This window comes from Peromyscus eremicus, chromosome 19 (genome assembly GCF_949786415.1).
Source record: "Peromyscus eremicus chromosome 19, PerEre_H2_v1, whole genome shotgun sequence".
Lineage (NCBI taxonomy): Eukaryota > Metazoa > Chordata > Mammalia > Rodentia > Cricetidae > Peromyscus > Peromyscus eremicus.
Genome location: NC_081435.1, coordinates 41302308 through 41317898, shown reverse-complemented (window position 1 = coordinate 41317898; position 15591 = coordinate 41302308). Strand labels below are relative to the sequence as shown.

Genomic DNA, 15591 nt, shown 5'->3' with positions numbered 1-15591 from the left:
AACAGGGAAATCTATAGAGATAGATTAGTTGCTATATTAAGGTTAGAGACTGGGAAAATGGCAGAACAACATCTGAAGGGTACATGGTATGTTTCTAAAATAGTGAAAATATTCTAAAACTAACTGTGTAACAGATACATATATCTCACTATACTAAAAACCACAGGAATGCACACCCTAACAGGTGAACAATTTGGCCCGTAAGCTGTACCTTAACAATGCTGTTCAGAGAAAGAGGTATAGTGAAGCATGGTGGTTCATGCTTGCAGCGCCGTAACTTGGGAGGGTACAGTTGGAGAACTGCTGAAAGCTGAAAACCTACGGCCAGCCTGGGCTATGTAAGTGAGACCCTTCTCAAAAACAAACGAACGAACGAACAAACAAACCCCAAAAGACTAGCAAGATGGTTCAGTGAGTAGGACGCTTGCTGTCTATCCTGATGACAAACCTGAGTTTGATTCCTAGAAACCACGTGATAGAGACAACAACTCCTATAAGCCACATACCACACACACAAATAGTAAACAAAAACAAAACACAGGACTTCCAGGTGAGATAAGAGGATCAGAAGGTCCATTTGTGTGATGGTAAAACACACAATAATGTCTACTCCTTCAAGATATAATTGCTATAAAATAATTCATTAAGCCACCTGCAATCTTTGTAAGAGAAGCAGGTAGAAAAGACTGTGACCAGTGCCCAGCTGACCCAGATGGTTCTCAAAGTCTGTGGCAAACACACACACAAACACAATTTTTTAAAACTTAAAAGTCAAGGCTGTAGAGAGATGACTCCATGGTTAACAGCACTTGCTGCTATCGCAGAGAACCCGGGTTCAATTTCCAGCATTCCCATCATCAGGTAGCTCATAACCACCTGTAACTCCACTTCCAAGAGATCCAACGATCTCTTCTAGCCTCTGTGGACACCAAGCTTGGATGTGGTGCAAAGACATACATGCAGGCAAAACACCCATACACATAAAAATAAATAAATAAATAAATAAATAACATAAACCAGGATCTCCATATTTGCTACCTCCAAGAAATGTGCTTCACCATCAAAGACAAACGAAACAACAGAGTGAAAGGATGGGAAAAACACATTCCAAGGAAAGAAAAACAGGCAGTAAATGTGTCACTCTGCTAACATCTGACAAAACAGACTTCAAGCCAAAAGATAAAGAAAGTCACTTCATACTGATGAGGGAGCAATCCACCAAGAAGACTACAACTTAAACATACGTACACAACATGGGTGCACCCAATTCATACAACAAACGCTACTAGATATAAGATCAAATTAACCTCAACACAATAATGGTGACTTTGATACCCTACTCTCACCAATAAGACAGGTTATCCCACCAATACAAACAAACAAAATATTGAAGGGGAGAGCCAATTCCACAAAGTTGTTCACTTACCCCTCTCTAACCATGTATTCTAACGTGTGCAACTGCATACACCCTGACACACCCACCCACCATTTAAAAAATAAAAATAAAGCCTAGGGGTGGTGGTGCACGCCTTTAGTCCCAGAACTCAGGAGGCAGAGGCAGACAGATCTCTGTGAGTTCAAGGCCTGCCTAGTCTGGCCTACAGAGTGAGTTCCATGACAACTAGGGATACACAGTGAAACCCTGTCTCAAAAAAAACCAAATAAATAAATAAATAAATAAATAAATAAATAAATAAATAAATTTTTAAAATACAGGCTCTTCTCAGTAGCCCATGGAACTTTCTCTAAAATAGATCCTATTAGAACACAAATAGAGAAAACCAGAATAGCTTTTTGTTGTTTCCAATCTGGCCACAGTGTAATGAAGCAGAAATCAATAACAAGAGAAGCTATAGAAAACACAAACTCATGGGAATTAAACAACACCCAACTGAAAGATAAATGGGTCATTGAAGAAATCAAGAAGGAAAATTTTAACAATTCTAAGAATTGAATGAAAATGTAGAGAACATATCAAAACCTATGGGATATAATGAAAGCACTCCTAAGAGGAAAGTTCATAACTACCAGTGCCTATATTTTAAAAAATCAGAGGGTTCTCACATAACCTCAGTACTCTGGAAATACAAGAACAAGGCAAACCCAAGTCAGTAAATTGAAAAAGAAAAAAAAAAATCAGGAAATAAATGACAGAAAATTTTAAAGATACAAATGCCCCCCCCCAAATGAAGAGTTGATTCTTTGAAATGATAACTAAGATTAAAAAACATTTAGTCAAACTAAAAGAACAAGATCAATAAACAAACTCAATAAAGAGATGAAAAGGTAGACAACCAATGAAAGTCAAAATCGGTGGTGCATGTCTTTAATCCCAGCACTGGAAAAGCAGACAGGTCTCAAGTTTCAGGCCAGCCTGGTTGACAGAGCAATTTCCAGAACAACCAGGGCTACACAGAAAAACCCTGTCTCCAAAAAAAAAAGTCAGAAAAATCTGGGCTGGTGAGATGACTCAACAGGTAAAGGGGCTCTCAGCCAAGCCCAACAACCCAAGTTTCCCAGGACCTACATAACTGAAAGAATCAACCCCCCAAATGTGTCCTGACTGCCACACATGCACTGTATGTAGGCAGCACACATCCCAACCCCCAATACAATGGAAAAGAATCAGCCATAAAATCATAAGGTACACATTAAGAATGTATTTTGGGGCTAGGGCGATAGCTCAGCAGATAAGAGCACTTGCTGTCCTTCCAGGGGACCCAAGTTGAATTCTAGAATCCATGTCAGGTGGCCTGTAAGGCCTAGAACTCTAGATCCAAGAGATCTCATGTTCTCTCTTGGCCTCCACAGGAACCACATACATGCAGCATTCACTCACCCACACAGATACACATAAAAATAATAAAAATAAATCCTTTTTAAATTTAAAATACTTATATTCCACTAAATTTGAAAACCAAGAGGAAATTAATTTCTAGATGCATATGACCTACTGATGTAAAACTGAGGAAGACATAAATGATGTAACCAGGTCTGTGACAAGCAAGATTTAGACAGTAATAAAAATCTTCCAACTAAAAGAAATCCAGCCCAAGATGCATTCACTACAGAATTCTACCAAATTTGTAAGAAGAATCAACAACAATCATTCACAAAGTAGTCCATAAAATAGAAAAGAAAAGAATGTGTCCATACTCTTCTTACAACTCCAGTGTTATGTTGGTGGCATAACCAGACAAAAACACAACCAAAAAAAAAAAAAAAGAAGAAAGAAAGAAAGAAAAGAAAATTACAGATATAAAAATCCTCAATAAAATAATTACAAACCAAATTCAAGATCAAATCACAAAGGTAATTCAGGGACTGGAGAGATGGCTCAGACAGAGGTTATGAGCATGTGTTATTCTTGCAGAGGAACCCAGGTTCCACCAGCACCCACATAGTGGACCACAACTACCTGTAACTCCAGTTACTCCAGATGCTTCTGACCTCTGAATGCATGAGCCATGCACACAGTATACATTAATACAGCCACCTCCCCACCCCTGGGGAAAAAGGAAAAAAAAAAAAAACTCATACACAAAAAATAAAAAATCTTAAAAAAAAAAGGATAATTCGGGCTAGGGAGGTGGCTTAGTGGTTAGAGTACTTACTGATCTTTCACAAGACCCAGGTTCAATTCCCAGCACCCACATGATCACTCACAACTGTCTGTAACTCTAGTTCCAGAGGATCCAACACCCTCTTCTGGCCTCCTTGGGCTCCTGCATGCACACTGTGTACATACATATACTCAGGATACATCATTTTTTTTTTTCAAAAGAGGTAATTCATCATGATCAAGTTAACTTCATTTCAGAGATGTGGGGATGATATAGCATACAAACCAATAAATGTTATATATCACATGAATGGATTCAAGGAAAGAAATCACATAATTATCTCAATAGATGCAGAAAAGGCTTTTGACAAAATCCTCCATGATAAAAGAAGCCTATAGTCAAAATCACAATAAATGGAGATAAACTCACAAGCATTTCTACTAATATCAGGAACAAGGATATCCACTAACATTCCTATTCAATATAGTGCTTGAATTCTTGGCTAGAGCAATAAATAAAGAGAATGAAATAAAAGGAATGTAAATAGGAAGGAAGTCAAATTATCTTTATTTGTAGATGATACGTTTTTTATGCAATAGACCCTAAAGACTCCACCAGGAAATCTTGCATCTGACAAACACTTCCAGTAATGTGCCAGGATAAACTGACAGACAAAAATCAGTTTTCCTATTTACTAATAACAAACATGCTAAGCAAGAAATTAGGAAAACAATCCCATCAAAATTCTCTAAAAATAAATAAACAAACATAGACACATCTTGGAATAAACCTAACCCAGGAAGCAAAAGACCTCTACAAAAAAATTAAAACAATAAAGAAATAAACCTGAAGACACTATGAAATGAGATAACTCCCCTCACTCACAGATCAACAGAATTAATATTATGAAGATTTATCTTTCAAAAGGCAATCTACAGACTCAATGCAATCCCTAACAAAATTCCAGGAACATTCTATACAGAAATACAAAGAATACTGAGATTCATATGGAAGCGTCAACAAACTGGAAAGCAAGGAAAACAGCAATGGTGCAATCATAACTGATTTCAAGTGACACTACAAAACATGGTACTAGCACAAAACAAGCAAGTAGGCACATGGAATAAAACAGAAGATCCAGCTATAAATCCATGCAACTACAGGCACCTGATTAAAAACAAATTTAATTTACATTTATTGAGGAGATGAGGGGCATATGCATGCCATTGTGGAGGTCAAAGGGCAATGTGTAGGGAGTTGGTTACCTCCTTGGGAAAGGAACTGTGGTCATCAGGCTTGACGGCAAGTTACACACTAAACCATCTCACCAGCTCCCAGCCAGATTTTCGACAAAGATGTCCAAAATACACACCACTGAAAACACACCCTTTTCAACAAATGGCCCTGGGAAAATCGGCTATCTACATGTACAAGAATGAAAGTGATGATTACTGGCCTTGTATAAAAACCGACTCTGAATGCACTAAAGACCCTAAAACAGGACCTGAAGCCCTAGAACTGTCAGAGGAAAGACAGGGGAAGCGCTGGCAAAAGGACTTTCTGGAAAGGTCACCACTAACTCAGGAAACAACGCTAACAACTTACAAATGGGATTTCAGAACATTAAAAAGTGTCTACACAGCAAAGGAAGCAAATGAGTGAAGAGATAGTCTACAGAATAGTGAAAAAATAATCTTTATACACCAGACAGAAGATTAATATCCAGAACATACAAAAAAATACCTACACAAGAAATCAAACATCCCAATCAATAAATGGGCTGATGGACCAGGCATAGTGGTGCACGCCTTTAATCCCAGCACTCAGGAGGCAGAGGCAAGAGGTTCTCTACGAGTTTAAAGCCAGCCTGGTCTATATATTGAGTTCCAGGTCAGCCAGAGCTACACAGTGAGAACCTGTCTCAAAACAAACAAATGATAGGCCTCTACAGTGTCCTACAGAATCATGATATGTAGGAAAGCCAGTCTCAAAACAAACAAACAAACAAATAATAGGCCTCTATGGTGTCCTACAGAATCATGATATGTAGGAAAGCCAGTCTCAAACAAACAAACAAACAAATGATAGGCCCCTATGGTGTCCTACAGAATCATGATATGTAGGAAAGCCAGTCTCAAAACAAACAAATAAATTATAGGCCTCTACAGTGTCCTATAGAATCATGATACATACAACAAGACCCCTGAATAAATTTTATCTACAGTTCAAAGACACTGATCTGAGGCTGGGAGTGTTGCTGAGCATGTTCAACCCAAGTACTAGAAAAATACCAGTCCACAGCCAGGAGCGGAGGTACATGTTTGTAACACTAGCACTCAGGCTCAACCAAGAGGAGTTCCATGCCAGTCTAGGCTACACAGAGAGAAAGAAAAAGCATTTGTTAAACATATAGAATTGCAGCCAGGTGCAGGCATCTGTGCATGAATACTGGGGATTCTTTTGCACCCATAGTGTAAGACGCTCTATGTAAAAGAGGTGAAGTAATGACACAGGATCCCTCATAGATATTTCCCGAACATTCTGAAGAGGGGAAAATGAACCTTGTATGCTAACCTGAAAACTTTTAAAACACAGCTAAAATTCTCACAGTCACACCACTTTCTTTAAAATGAATTCTTGAGATAATAGGTTCAGGTCAATGACCAATTAACAACTTTATTTACAACTTTCACAGTGTATTAACCAAAATAAGTATATTCATAATAAAACTATGCAGACTTTAAAAAAAAAAAAAAAAAGGCCAAACATCAAATGTAGAGATACAGACTATAGTCCTTTTTACTCTGTGTATTGTATCTAGGGAAGACAATGCAGGTTTTAGGACCCTGAAGATATGTTCAACACACCTTAAGCTACACAAAAGATATCAAAGTACACAAGGATACTAACTCTCCCTGCCCAGAAAAACATATTCTGCAAAGTAATTTTAACTAATTTTAGGAGATAGGGTTTTGACAATTAAACCAGTATTAGCTGCATCAAGATACAAATACTCAAGATTTTGTTTAGAACGTATAGACGATCAAGTCACCATCCAAGGAATCTACAGTCTGTGGGGAGGTGGGGTTTGGCTTCACCACTACAGATACAATTAGTAGAATGTAGTTAGTGGTTTTCAGTTTCAGGTCAATGAAATTCAGATAAGGGTGTTTTACAGTTAATTCCAGTTGATTTGGTGCAGAACTGAACTAGAGAACTTTGTAAGAAAGTAGAGAGCAGGTGAGATGCTAAGCTGGGAAAGCTGCCTGACCATAGTGAGAGCAGAGAACCAACTCCCAAAAGTTGTTCTTTGATTTTCATAAGCAAGTCACACACACACACACACACACACACACACACACACACTAAATATAACCAAAAGAGAGAGAGAAAAAAAAAAAAACTACATCTCAGGTAAACAATTTTCCGAGCAAAGTGCTTACATGCTTAAAATTAGGATTTCCGCTCTCATTCAATGTAAAGCAATTCAAATGTGACTAGAAAAAGGCGGGCCAACACGGTTAAACTCATAGTGTTTCCTTTGACAAAAACAGGAACACTCAGCTACAGAGATCGCTGACCATGCGAAAAAAAGAGGAAAAAGGAGTGGAGATCTGTTTCTATTTCTCCCCTAGTAATTAAAAAAAAAAAGTTTCCTGGCCAACTCCCTCCTTTGACTTTGTATTTTCCAAACATTACAGCCCCTAAAAAGTCTAAAACCCAAGCGGCGGCTCACGTCAGCTGATCTCAGCACTTGGAAAGAGAGGCAAGGAAGATCAGAAGTTCAAAGCCATCCTCAGCTACATAGTGAGTTCGAGCCCAGCCTGGGCCGCACGAGATCTCGGCCCCCCAAGAAGTCTACTAACTAAATGCAATTACCTATTTTTTTTTAAAGAGGCTCCTATCTCCAAGAGAACGAACAGTCAGTCCATGAAGGACAGGGACGGTGAAAAGAGCACCCGGACCTCCCGGGGGACCCTCAGCCCCTGAGCGGTCACTTCATGACTTCCCGGCTCTCTCTCCTTGCAGGGCGCACCCACCGGTGGGCAGGGACACAAGCCCCTCTCACCCGGGGGGGGGGGGGGCTGCTGAAATCCCAGAGGGAGCGGAGGTGCCCGGGAAGCGGGGGACAAGCCTTCCTCCTGCCTGGAGGAAGAGGCGCGAGTGACACGGAAGGCCCGAGAGCCCGCAAGCACGGCCAGGTTCCATCGGTGGGTCCCGGCGCCCCGGAGGATGAGGTCGGACCCCAGGCCCGCAGGCTGCTGTCCCGAGGCCGGCCTGGCCGCCCAGGCCGCCCCAGCCCCCTTGACAGGCACCCGAGGGGCGGCCAGCGTCACAGGTGTCACCGGACCTGGCCTGGACAAGAGCCGGGAGTGGGGAGGGGACGAGTCCCGGCGGGGGAAGAGGCGGCGAGGGAGGCGCGCGGCGCGGGGACACGCGCGGCGCCGGGGCCTCCCCGGCGGGGGCCCGGCCGCCTCACCTCGAGGGTGGAGACCGTGCTGGTGAACAGGTCCTCTCCGTCCTCCAGCTCCTCGAAGTCGGTGGGCTTCACGTCCCCCAGCGGAGGAGGTTCCCTCTCGGCCGCCATCTTCGCTGGCCTGGACGACTGCAAGAGCCGGGCCTCGTCGACCTGTCACGTGAGCACGCAAGGCAGGGCTGGCGCGCCGACCCGCTGGCGGGCCCGCCTCCCGGCCCGCCCCTCGGGCCCGCCCCTCTCGAGGCCCCGCCCCGGGCCGGCGCGAGGCTCCGCCCCCGACTGGAACAGTGCAAGACCCAGAGCTCCGAGCCGGCCCCGCCCCTTCCTCCCCGCTCCTCCTGCTTCCACATTTGAATCTGGCCATCCTTACTGAGTTATTGCTTGCGTGCTGACCAGACAAAATTCTTACACTTGGCCGGGCGGTGGTGGCGCACGCCTTTAATCCCAGCACTCGGGAGGCAGAGCCAGGCGGATCTCTGTGAGTTCGAGGCCAGCCTGGGCTACCAAGTGAGTTCCAGGAAAGACGCAAAGCTACACAGAGAAACCTTGTCTCGAAAAACCGAAAAAAAAAAAAAAAAAAATTCTTACACTTGTTACTACAGGACTAGGAAGTAGAAGAGCTTAGACACCAGCCTTTGAGCTTGGGCTATACACAGATTCAGGGTAAGATTGATTATTGGTAACACTCCAATGTTGCCAGAGCGGTCCATAAGAAACTCCTGATACAATGGAAGTGTTCTCTCCCTGTACTCTCCCAACACAGTAGACAGTTTGCACGGGACTAGTGGGCGCTTGAAATGTGGCTAGCGTGAGAAACTGAGCTTTTAAAAATTTAATTTCATTTTAATTCGTTTATATCTAAATAGATCCATATGCCTGGTCAGTAGCTACCTATTAGTGCAGCCCTGGATAATTGAAGGGTCCTGGGGTGGGCATGTCGCTTCATTAGCAGAGTACTTGCCTAGCATGTGCAAAGCCCTGGCGTGATCACCAGCACCATACAGTATAAAATTGGGTGTGGGTCTATAATTCTAGCACTTGGGAGGTTGAAGCAGGAGGATCAGAAGTTCAAGGAGTTCAAGGCCAGCCTGGACTACAGTCGATCCTGTCTTACAAAATACACACATAAACAATGCAAAAAGGGGACCCTGAATAAATTGTTATTGGTACACTGCTGCAATTCCATTAACTATACAACATTTTATCCCAGTTTTGGGGAGAGTTTTGCCTTCTTTTTCCTTGGATTGTAGGCTATGTCAATATGAAGCCCAGACTGCTCTCAAGTGTATGCCATGTGTCAGTATGCCAAGAAAGCCACACGATATTTTTTCTTTTTTCTTTTTTTTTTTCCTTTTCCATACAGGGTCTCACTATGTAACTCTGGCTGACCTGGAATTCTATGTAGACCAAGTTGGATTCTAATCCACAGGGTCTACCTGCCTCTGCTTCTGAGTGCTGGGATTAAAGGTGTGTGCCACTGTGCCTAAATACCATGTTTTTAAGCAAAATCAAAAAGGCTGGAGTTTGAGAGACAATCACCTGTGTAGCATGCTTATGTAGACCAGGCTGGCCTTGCTTACCAACCTGGCTTTGCCTCCCCAGTGCTGGGATTAAAGGCGTGTGCCACCACGGCCTGGCTACATGCTTAAATTTCTTAGTTTGATCTCCAGTAATGGGGCTTGCTCTCTCTTGTTTAAATAAAAGTGTCCCCCATAGGCTCATAGGGAGTGGCACTATTTGAAAGGATTAGGATTGTAGAATTGTTGGAGTAGGTGTGGTCTTGTTGGAGGCAGTATGCCACTGGGGGGTAGGCTTTGAGATTTCAGATGCTCAAGCTGGGCCCAGAGGCTTTTTTCTGTTCCTGCTGCCTGCAGATCTGAGTGTTCTGTAACTGTAAGCAAGCCCTAGAACTGTAGTTATAGGCGTTATGAGCTGACATGTGGGCGCTGGGAATTGAACCTGGATCCTCTGGAAGAGTAGCCACTACATTGCAGTAAACAGGAATAAAGAGAACTCAAACCCAAGCATGGTGATGCACGCCTTTAATCCTAACCCTCAGGAGGCAGAGGCAGGCAGATCTCTGAGTTTGAGGCTAGCCTGGTCTACAAAGCCAGTTCCAGGACAGCCAGAACTACACAGAGAAACCCTGTCTCAAACAAAGAAATAAAGAGAACTTTTTTTGTCTTCTTTCATAGTCAGGAATGACCATTTCCTGTACACAGAGTTGTATTAAATAAAAATTCCAGGAAACCATTGCCTCAGATTGAAGCAGACCAGACTAAAAGTCAAGATGGAGAGCTGGGAACAGAGTCCAGTATTAGAGCGCTTGCCTGGAATGTGCAAGACCCTGGATTTGGTTATAATAAGAAATTCTGGGAAGTCCTATCAGGGTGACATGTGTTTCCAGGGAAATTGACCCCTTCTTTAGGGTTCTAAGTCTCATTAATAGAAGGATTGAAGAACAGACTCAGACAAAAAAGCTCCAAGACAACTTTATTTAGAGTATAAAAACAAAAAACAACAAACGCAAAAAAACAGCCAAGCAGGCAAGCTGTAACTTTTAGCAGCTGAAGGGAGATGGAGAAAAAGAAGAAAGAAATGCCTTTTCGCTCTCTGTACTCTCCCTCTGCCTGGTCTCTCTGTCCCTGTCTGTCTTTCTCTGCATCTCTTTGGCGCTTTCTTGCTCTCTCTCCTCTTAATAAAGCTCTGAAAAAAAAAAAAGAAAGAAAGAAAGAAATGCCTTTTCGAGTTTAGCACAGATGTTCACTGAGCAAGTAGCCACATGGCAGGGGTGAGGTGGGAGAGATAGCTTCAGAGAAATAGTGAAAAAGCCCAAAGTACCAGAGAAAGCATGTTGGGCTCTGACCAGCACCAAAAAGGAAAAAAGAAAAAGTGAAAAGTGTGCCTTTCTCATGGAGCCGACTTAATGCAACCCAGGGTTGGCTCTGTAGTAACTGCACAGAGGGCTGCAGTTCTGGGAAAGGAAAATGTAGTATCTCACTAAAGGAATGATTATTCCTCCCATTTCTTTAGTGGGGTAATAGATGAATCCACTTTCTAGAGCAATGGTCTTTTAGCCAAGTAACTGATAGACCCAACTGGGTTAACTCGTGTTCTAGGAATCCTGGAATATTAGGTCTCCACCCAGGCCAGTGGTAGATTCCATTCACTGGATCAGCCTAGCCCTGATCATAGCAACTGTAACATTATCTCCAACACAACAAACAAATCAAGCAAAATCAAAGGCGGAGTTGTTCACCTAAGTCAACTTGCCTTAAACTAAAACCAAACCATTTAATCGGGTGTTCAAAGGAGAAGTGAGGTAATAATCCCGTTCCCAAACAAGCTCTCTCTGCCTCAGTGCTCACAGGAGGAACGGGGGTAAACTGAAATAAGTAACATTAACCAATCCGTGAGTTTTCTATTGTTCCATCAGCACCAGCTTTGAAATGATTTGCTTTGGGGTTCTTCCAATAGGAATTAATAAAGTAACTCCATTTTATAGGCAGCTTGTCAGGGTTACAGGTCCTAAGAAAGCAAAAGTGTCTACATATCCCAGCAAAGCTGGTAGTCAACTTCTAAGAACACCCAGGTTTTATAATGAACTCTGCAAGGCAGTGAGCTCTGGAGCTAAAATCCACAAACGCCTTGACTCACGGAGTTATCAGCTAACCACCAGACATCTTTATCCTTCTTCCCGCTTCCTGACTCTTCTTCCCACCTCCAGACTTTTTTTGTAGATCATTTTCTCTGGTCTTTTTTTTTTTTTCCCCTGAGTTTGCCTTCTTGACCCATCAGAATACCTCCCCTCATACATTCAAAATAGACGCTAGGGGTTCATCCCAACTCCTTGCTGGATCAAACTGGCCCGTTCTCAGGATATAAAAACAGCTGTGCTCCAGACTGCTTGCTACTCATTTCCAGGCTGTGCCTGGCTGCAAGAGCTTTCTTCACTTCTCCACACTCTGCTTACTTCCTCTTCTATTACTGTTGTTCCAGATTGTTGGACAATGAACTCAGCTCTAATGCAGGAAACCAGGAGCCCGCCGGCCCTCCCTCCCCTCCCCCTCCCTCCCTTCTGTGTCTTTAGCTGCTCTGACAGGCTTTTAACTCTTGTGATCTTCTCATTTGTATCTCCTTTCTTCTCTGATTTCTCCTTTCCTTATTCTCCACTTTTCCTTCTTGTCTGGGTTGTTTTTGTTTGTCTTCCCGCTGGCCGCCTTATTTTGAGGCTGATCTGGAATTGGCAGTTAGTTCTCTTCCTTCAGCCTCCAGAGTGCAGGATTGAACATGTACCTGGCTTATTTCTTTTTCATTTAGCTCTTTTCTGTCACAAAACCAACTTATGCTCAGACTCACACCAAGTCTAGGCTATGGAGTGAAATGCTGCCTGACTTCAGAACTGAAAATCGAACCCAGGTCCTGTGGGTCCTCTGCAAGAGCAGCAAGCAAGTGCTCTTAGCCACTGAGCCATTTTTTCATCCCCAAGACTACCAGAGACTTCAAGAAAAATAAAAATAGAAATCATATCATCAAATAAATGCAAATTGAGTACAGTGGCACATGCCTGCAATTCCAGCACTCGGGGGCTAAGACTTGAGGATCTTTAGATCAAGGCTACATAGTAAGAGTCTGGGCTGCATGGTAAGATGGGGAGGGGAGAGCTGAGAGGGATTCAGATGGTGTAGCCGTTAAAGGTACATACCACTCAACAAACGCAAACTTGATGCTCTGACGTGAATCCCCTGGGACTTACTTGGCAGAAGGAGAGAGCAGATACCCCACAAGTTGTCCTCTGACCTCCACACAGGCACCATGGCATGTTGCTCCCCTAACTCCACTAAGAAAAAAAAAGTAATAAAAGTTTAGGATGTAAATGTTTTTAAATAATAAAGATTATTTCCGGGTGAGCTAGATTTCTGGTGAAGTATACTAGTTATAACAGCCACTTATAGCAAGAGGATGTCTGGGATGACACAAAATACAGCAACCAGCTGGGTGTGGCATCACACGCCTTTAAACCCAATGCAAGCAGGAGGATCTCAGTGACTTCCTGGCCAGCCTGACCTATATAGTTAGTTCCAGGACAGCCCGGGCTACATAGAGAGACCAGGTGGCATAAAACAAAACAAAACAAAACAAAAGTAACACAAACAAAACCCCTGCAGAACAAAGGAATTTGTCTTACTTCTATAGACTTTGGGGGGCATCTCTGAGTTTAGAGGGGATGGTGGTCTCTGAGTTTAGCAGAATCACTATTCTGCTAAATGAGGCTTCATCCTACCTTGGGGCTGCTATATGCTAGTTAGTAATTTAGCTGTTTTAGAAGGTTCTAGATAGGCTAGAAGGCATGGCTGATTCCCTCTCCAATTTGATGTTTTGTTTGTGCTGCCTTTTTTTTTTTTAATTTGGATTTCCCCTGTAGTCCAGTAGGACTCAAACTGACTATATGTTGATGGATTCACAACACGCCCCCACGGTTGGGCATGTTTGCTCATGCCTGGTGGACCTAGACACTTCCGCCTAGCGGTTCCAGGTCAAAATAGCCATTTTTGGGTCAAGGCGCCTCGCATGACCAGGATCCCTGACTTTGCATGGTTGCGTAAGAGCGCGCAAGGCAGCCATGTGATCTGTGCATGAGTGGAGTAGTTACTTCGACCTGTGTGTGCATATGCTACCCAGCCTTTATAAGTCAGCGCCATATTCCCGGCTCCCTTTCTTCTTCTTCTTCTTCTTCTTCTTCTTCTTCTTCTTCTTCTTCTTCTTCTTCTTCTTCTTCTTCTTCTTCTTCTCCACACACGAGTTTCTCCCACAGGCCTGAGCACTCGTCTGTCCCTTTTATCTTAATAAAACTCTTGTTAGTGGATTCTGTCCTGTTTCGTGGTATTTCCTCGCAGGGTAAGAGTGCCGCTAAATAACTGACATATGTGATTGAAGGTAATCTTGAATTTCTGATGCCCCTGCTTCCGTTTCCTTAGCGCTCAGGTTATACAGTTCTGGAACTAGAGTCTTGGACCTCCAGCACGCTAGGCAAGCACTCTACCAACCAAGCTACATCCCAGCCTTTAGGGTTACTTTTTTGAGATACGGTCTTACTGTGTAGCCTCTGCTGGCCTGGAACCAGCTTAAAAAAAAAAAAAAAACCTAGTTGGCTTTATTTTCAGTTCCAAAGTCAGGCAACATTCCATTCCATAAAACAGTTTTAGACTGAGCAGAAGTTGACTTTATGACAGAAAAGGGCTGAAGGAAAAACAGAAAAGCCAGGTATGATGGCACATGGCCTTCAAGTATGGCATTATTCCTTTCCCTCTCCCACAAACAAGATAAAACCTTTGTGTACAGTAAAAACATCTTGGCTTGAGCTAAGCCCTTGAGACCTAGGGCTTTATCTTATCTACTGAATCCTGGGCAGCGCATAGGAACTCCACCCCAATGATCTCATTTAGCAACTTTTCCAGGCATGACTTCAGAAGCCACCACAAACAATGTGTATAGCTACTGTAAAGACACTTTCTGATAAGCTCTCTGTTGGAGAAGCCCACATCCACACTCTTGTGTGCGTCTTACTTTCTTCCTGAGTGCCTTTCTATTAACTGTTGTGCCTAAGAGCTATGGGCTACAGAGTTAGACCCTGGATACACACACACACACACACACACACACACACACACACACACACACACATATATATGGAATTAAAAGAATTCCTCTATATATTATTATACATATGTCATAATATGAACATGTATTAAAGGAGTTAAAGACCATATATATATATATATATATATATATATACCTTTAATAAACTCCAATTCTGCTTCCAACTGGCTCATTCTAAACTTCTTTTCTGTGACAAAGCCAAGATTTAACTTTACTTGAATTGAGGTCCCCCAAAAGATTGAAAGACCCCCTCAGGCTATGGGTGACAGCGTGGGGCTGTGACTCTGTGCCACCTCCATCTCCCAAGTGCTGGGATTGCAGGCTTGCCAGCACATGCTGGGCTGAGGTTGTACCTTGTGGATAGTTTGAATGAGAATGGCCCCTTGGGCTCGTCTATTTGAAGGCTTGGTCCCCCAGTTGATGAAACTGTGTGGGAAGAATTAGGAGGTGTGGCCTTGTTGGAGCCAATGTGTCATTGGAGGTGAGCTTTGAGGTTTCAGAAGCCCATGTTATTCCCAGGTAGCTCTCTCTGCCTTGTCTCATCATTATTGTCCCAGCGTGTAAGCTCTCAGTTACTGCTTCAATACCAGGTCTGCTTGCCTGCTGCCGTGCTCCCTGCCATGGTGGTTATGGACTCACCCTTTGAAACTGTTAACACCAATAAACTCTTTCTTCTATAAGTTGTCTTGGTCATGGTGTCTTACGGCAATAGAAAGGGAACTAAGACACACCTCTTCTATGACCCTACATAACACCTTCTCACTTCCCGCTCTCCCATCAGCTTCATAGTGCATTCCTGACTTGATATTTCTCTGTTCCCAAACCACTGCACAGCATTTTGTGGAATAGATGATGGGTGTGCCTGAATTGCAGCCCAAATGCTCACGAAGA

The 15591-nt window shown here is 43.1% G+C and overlaps 1 protein-coding gene across 1 annotated transcript in view; it reads right to left on the bottom strand.

Annotated features, from left to right (window-relative positions):
• The window catches only part of Snx2 (sorting nexin 2), a 43023-nt gene extending 34800 nt beyond the window's left edge, over positions 1-8223 (bottom strand). Inside the window, exon 1 of the mRNA XM_059246339.1 lies at positions 8044-8223. Within this exon, the coding sequence (XP_059102322.1) occupies positions 8044-8151 (108 nt within the window). The 5' untranslated portion in view covers positions 8152-8223. The remainder of the gene's footprint in view (positions 1-8043) is intronic.
• Between the last annotated feature and the right edge of the window lie 7368 nt (positions 8224-15591).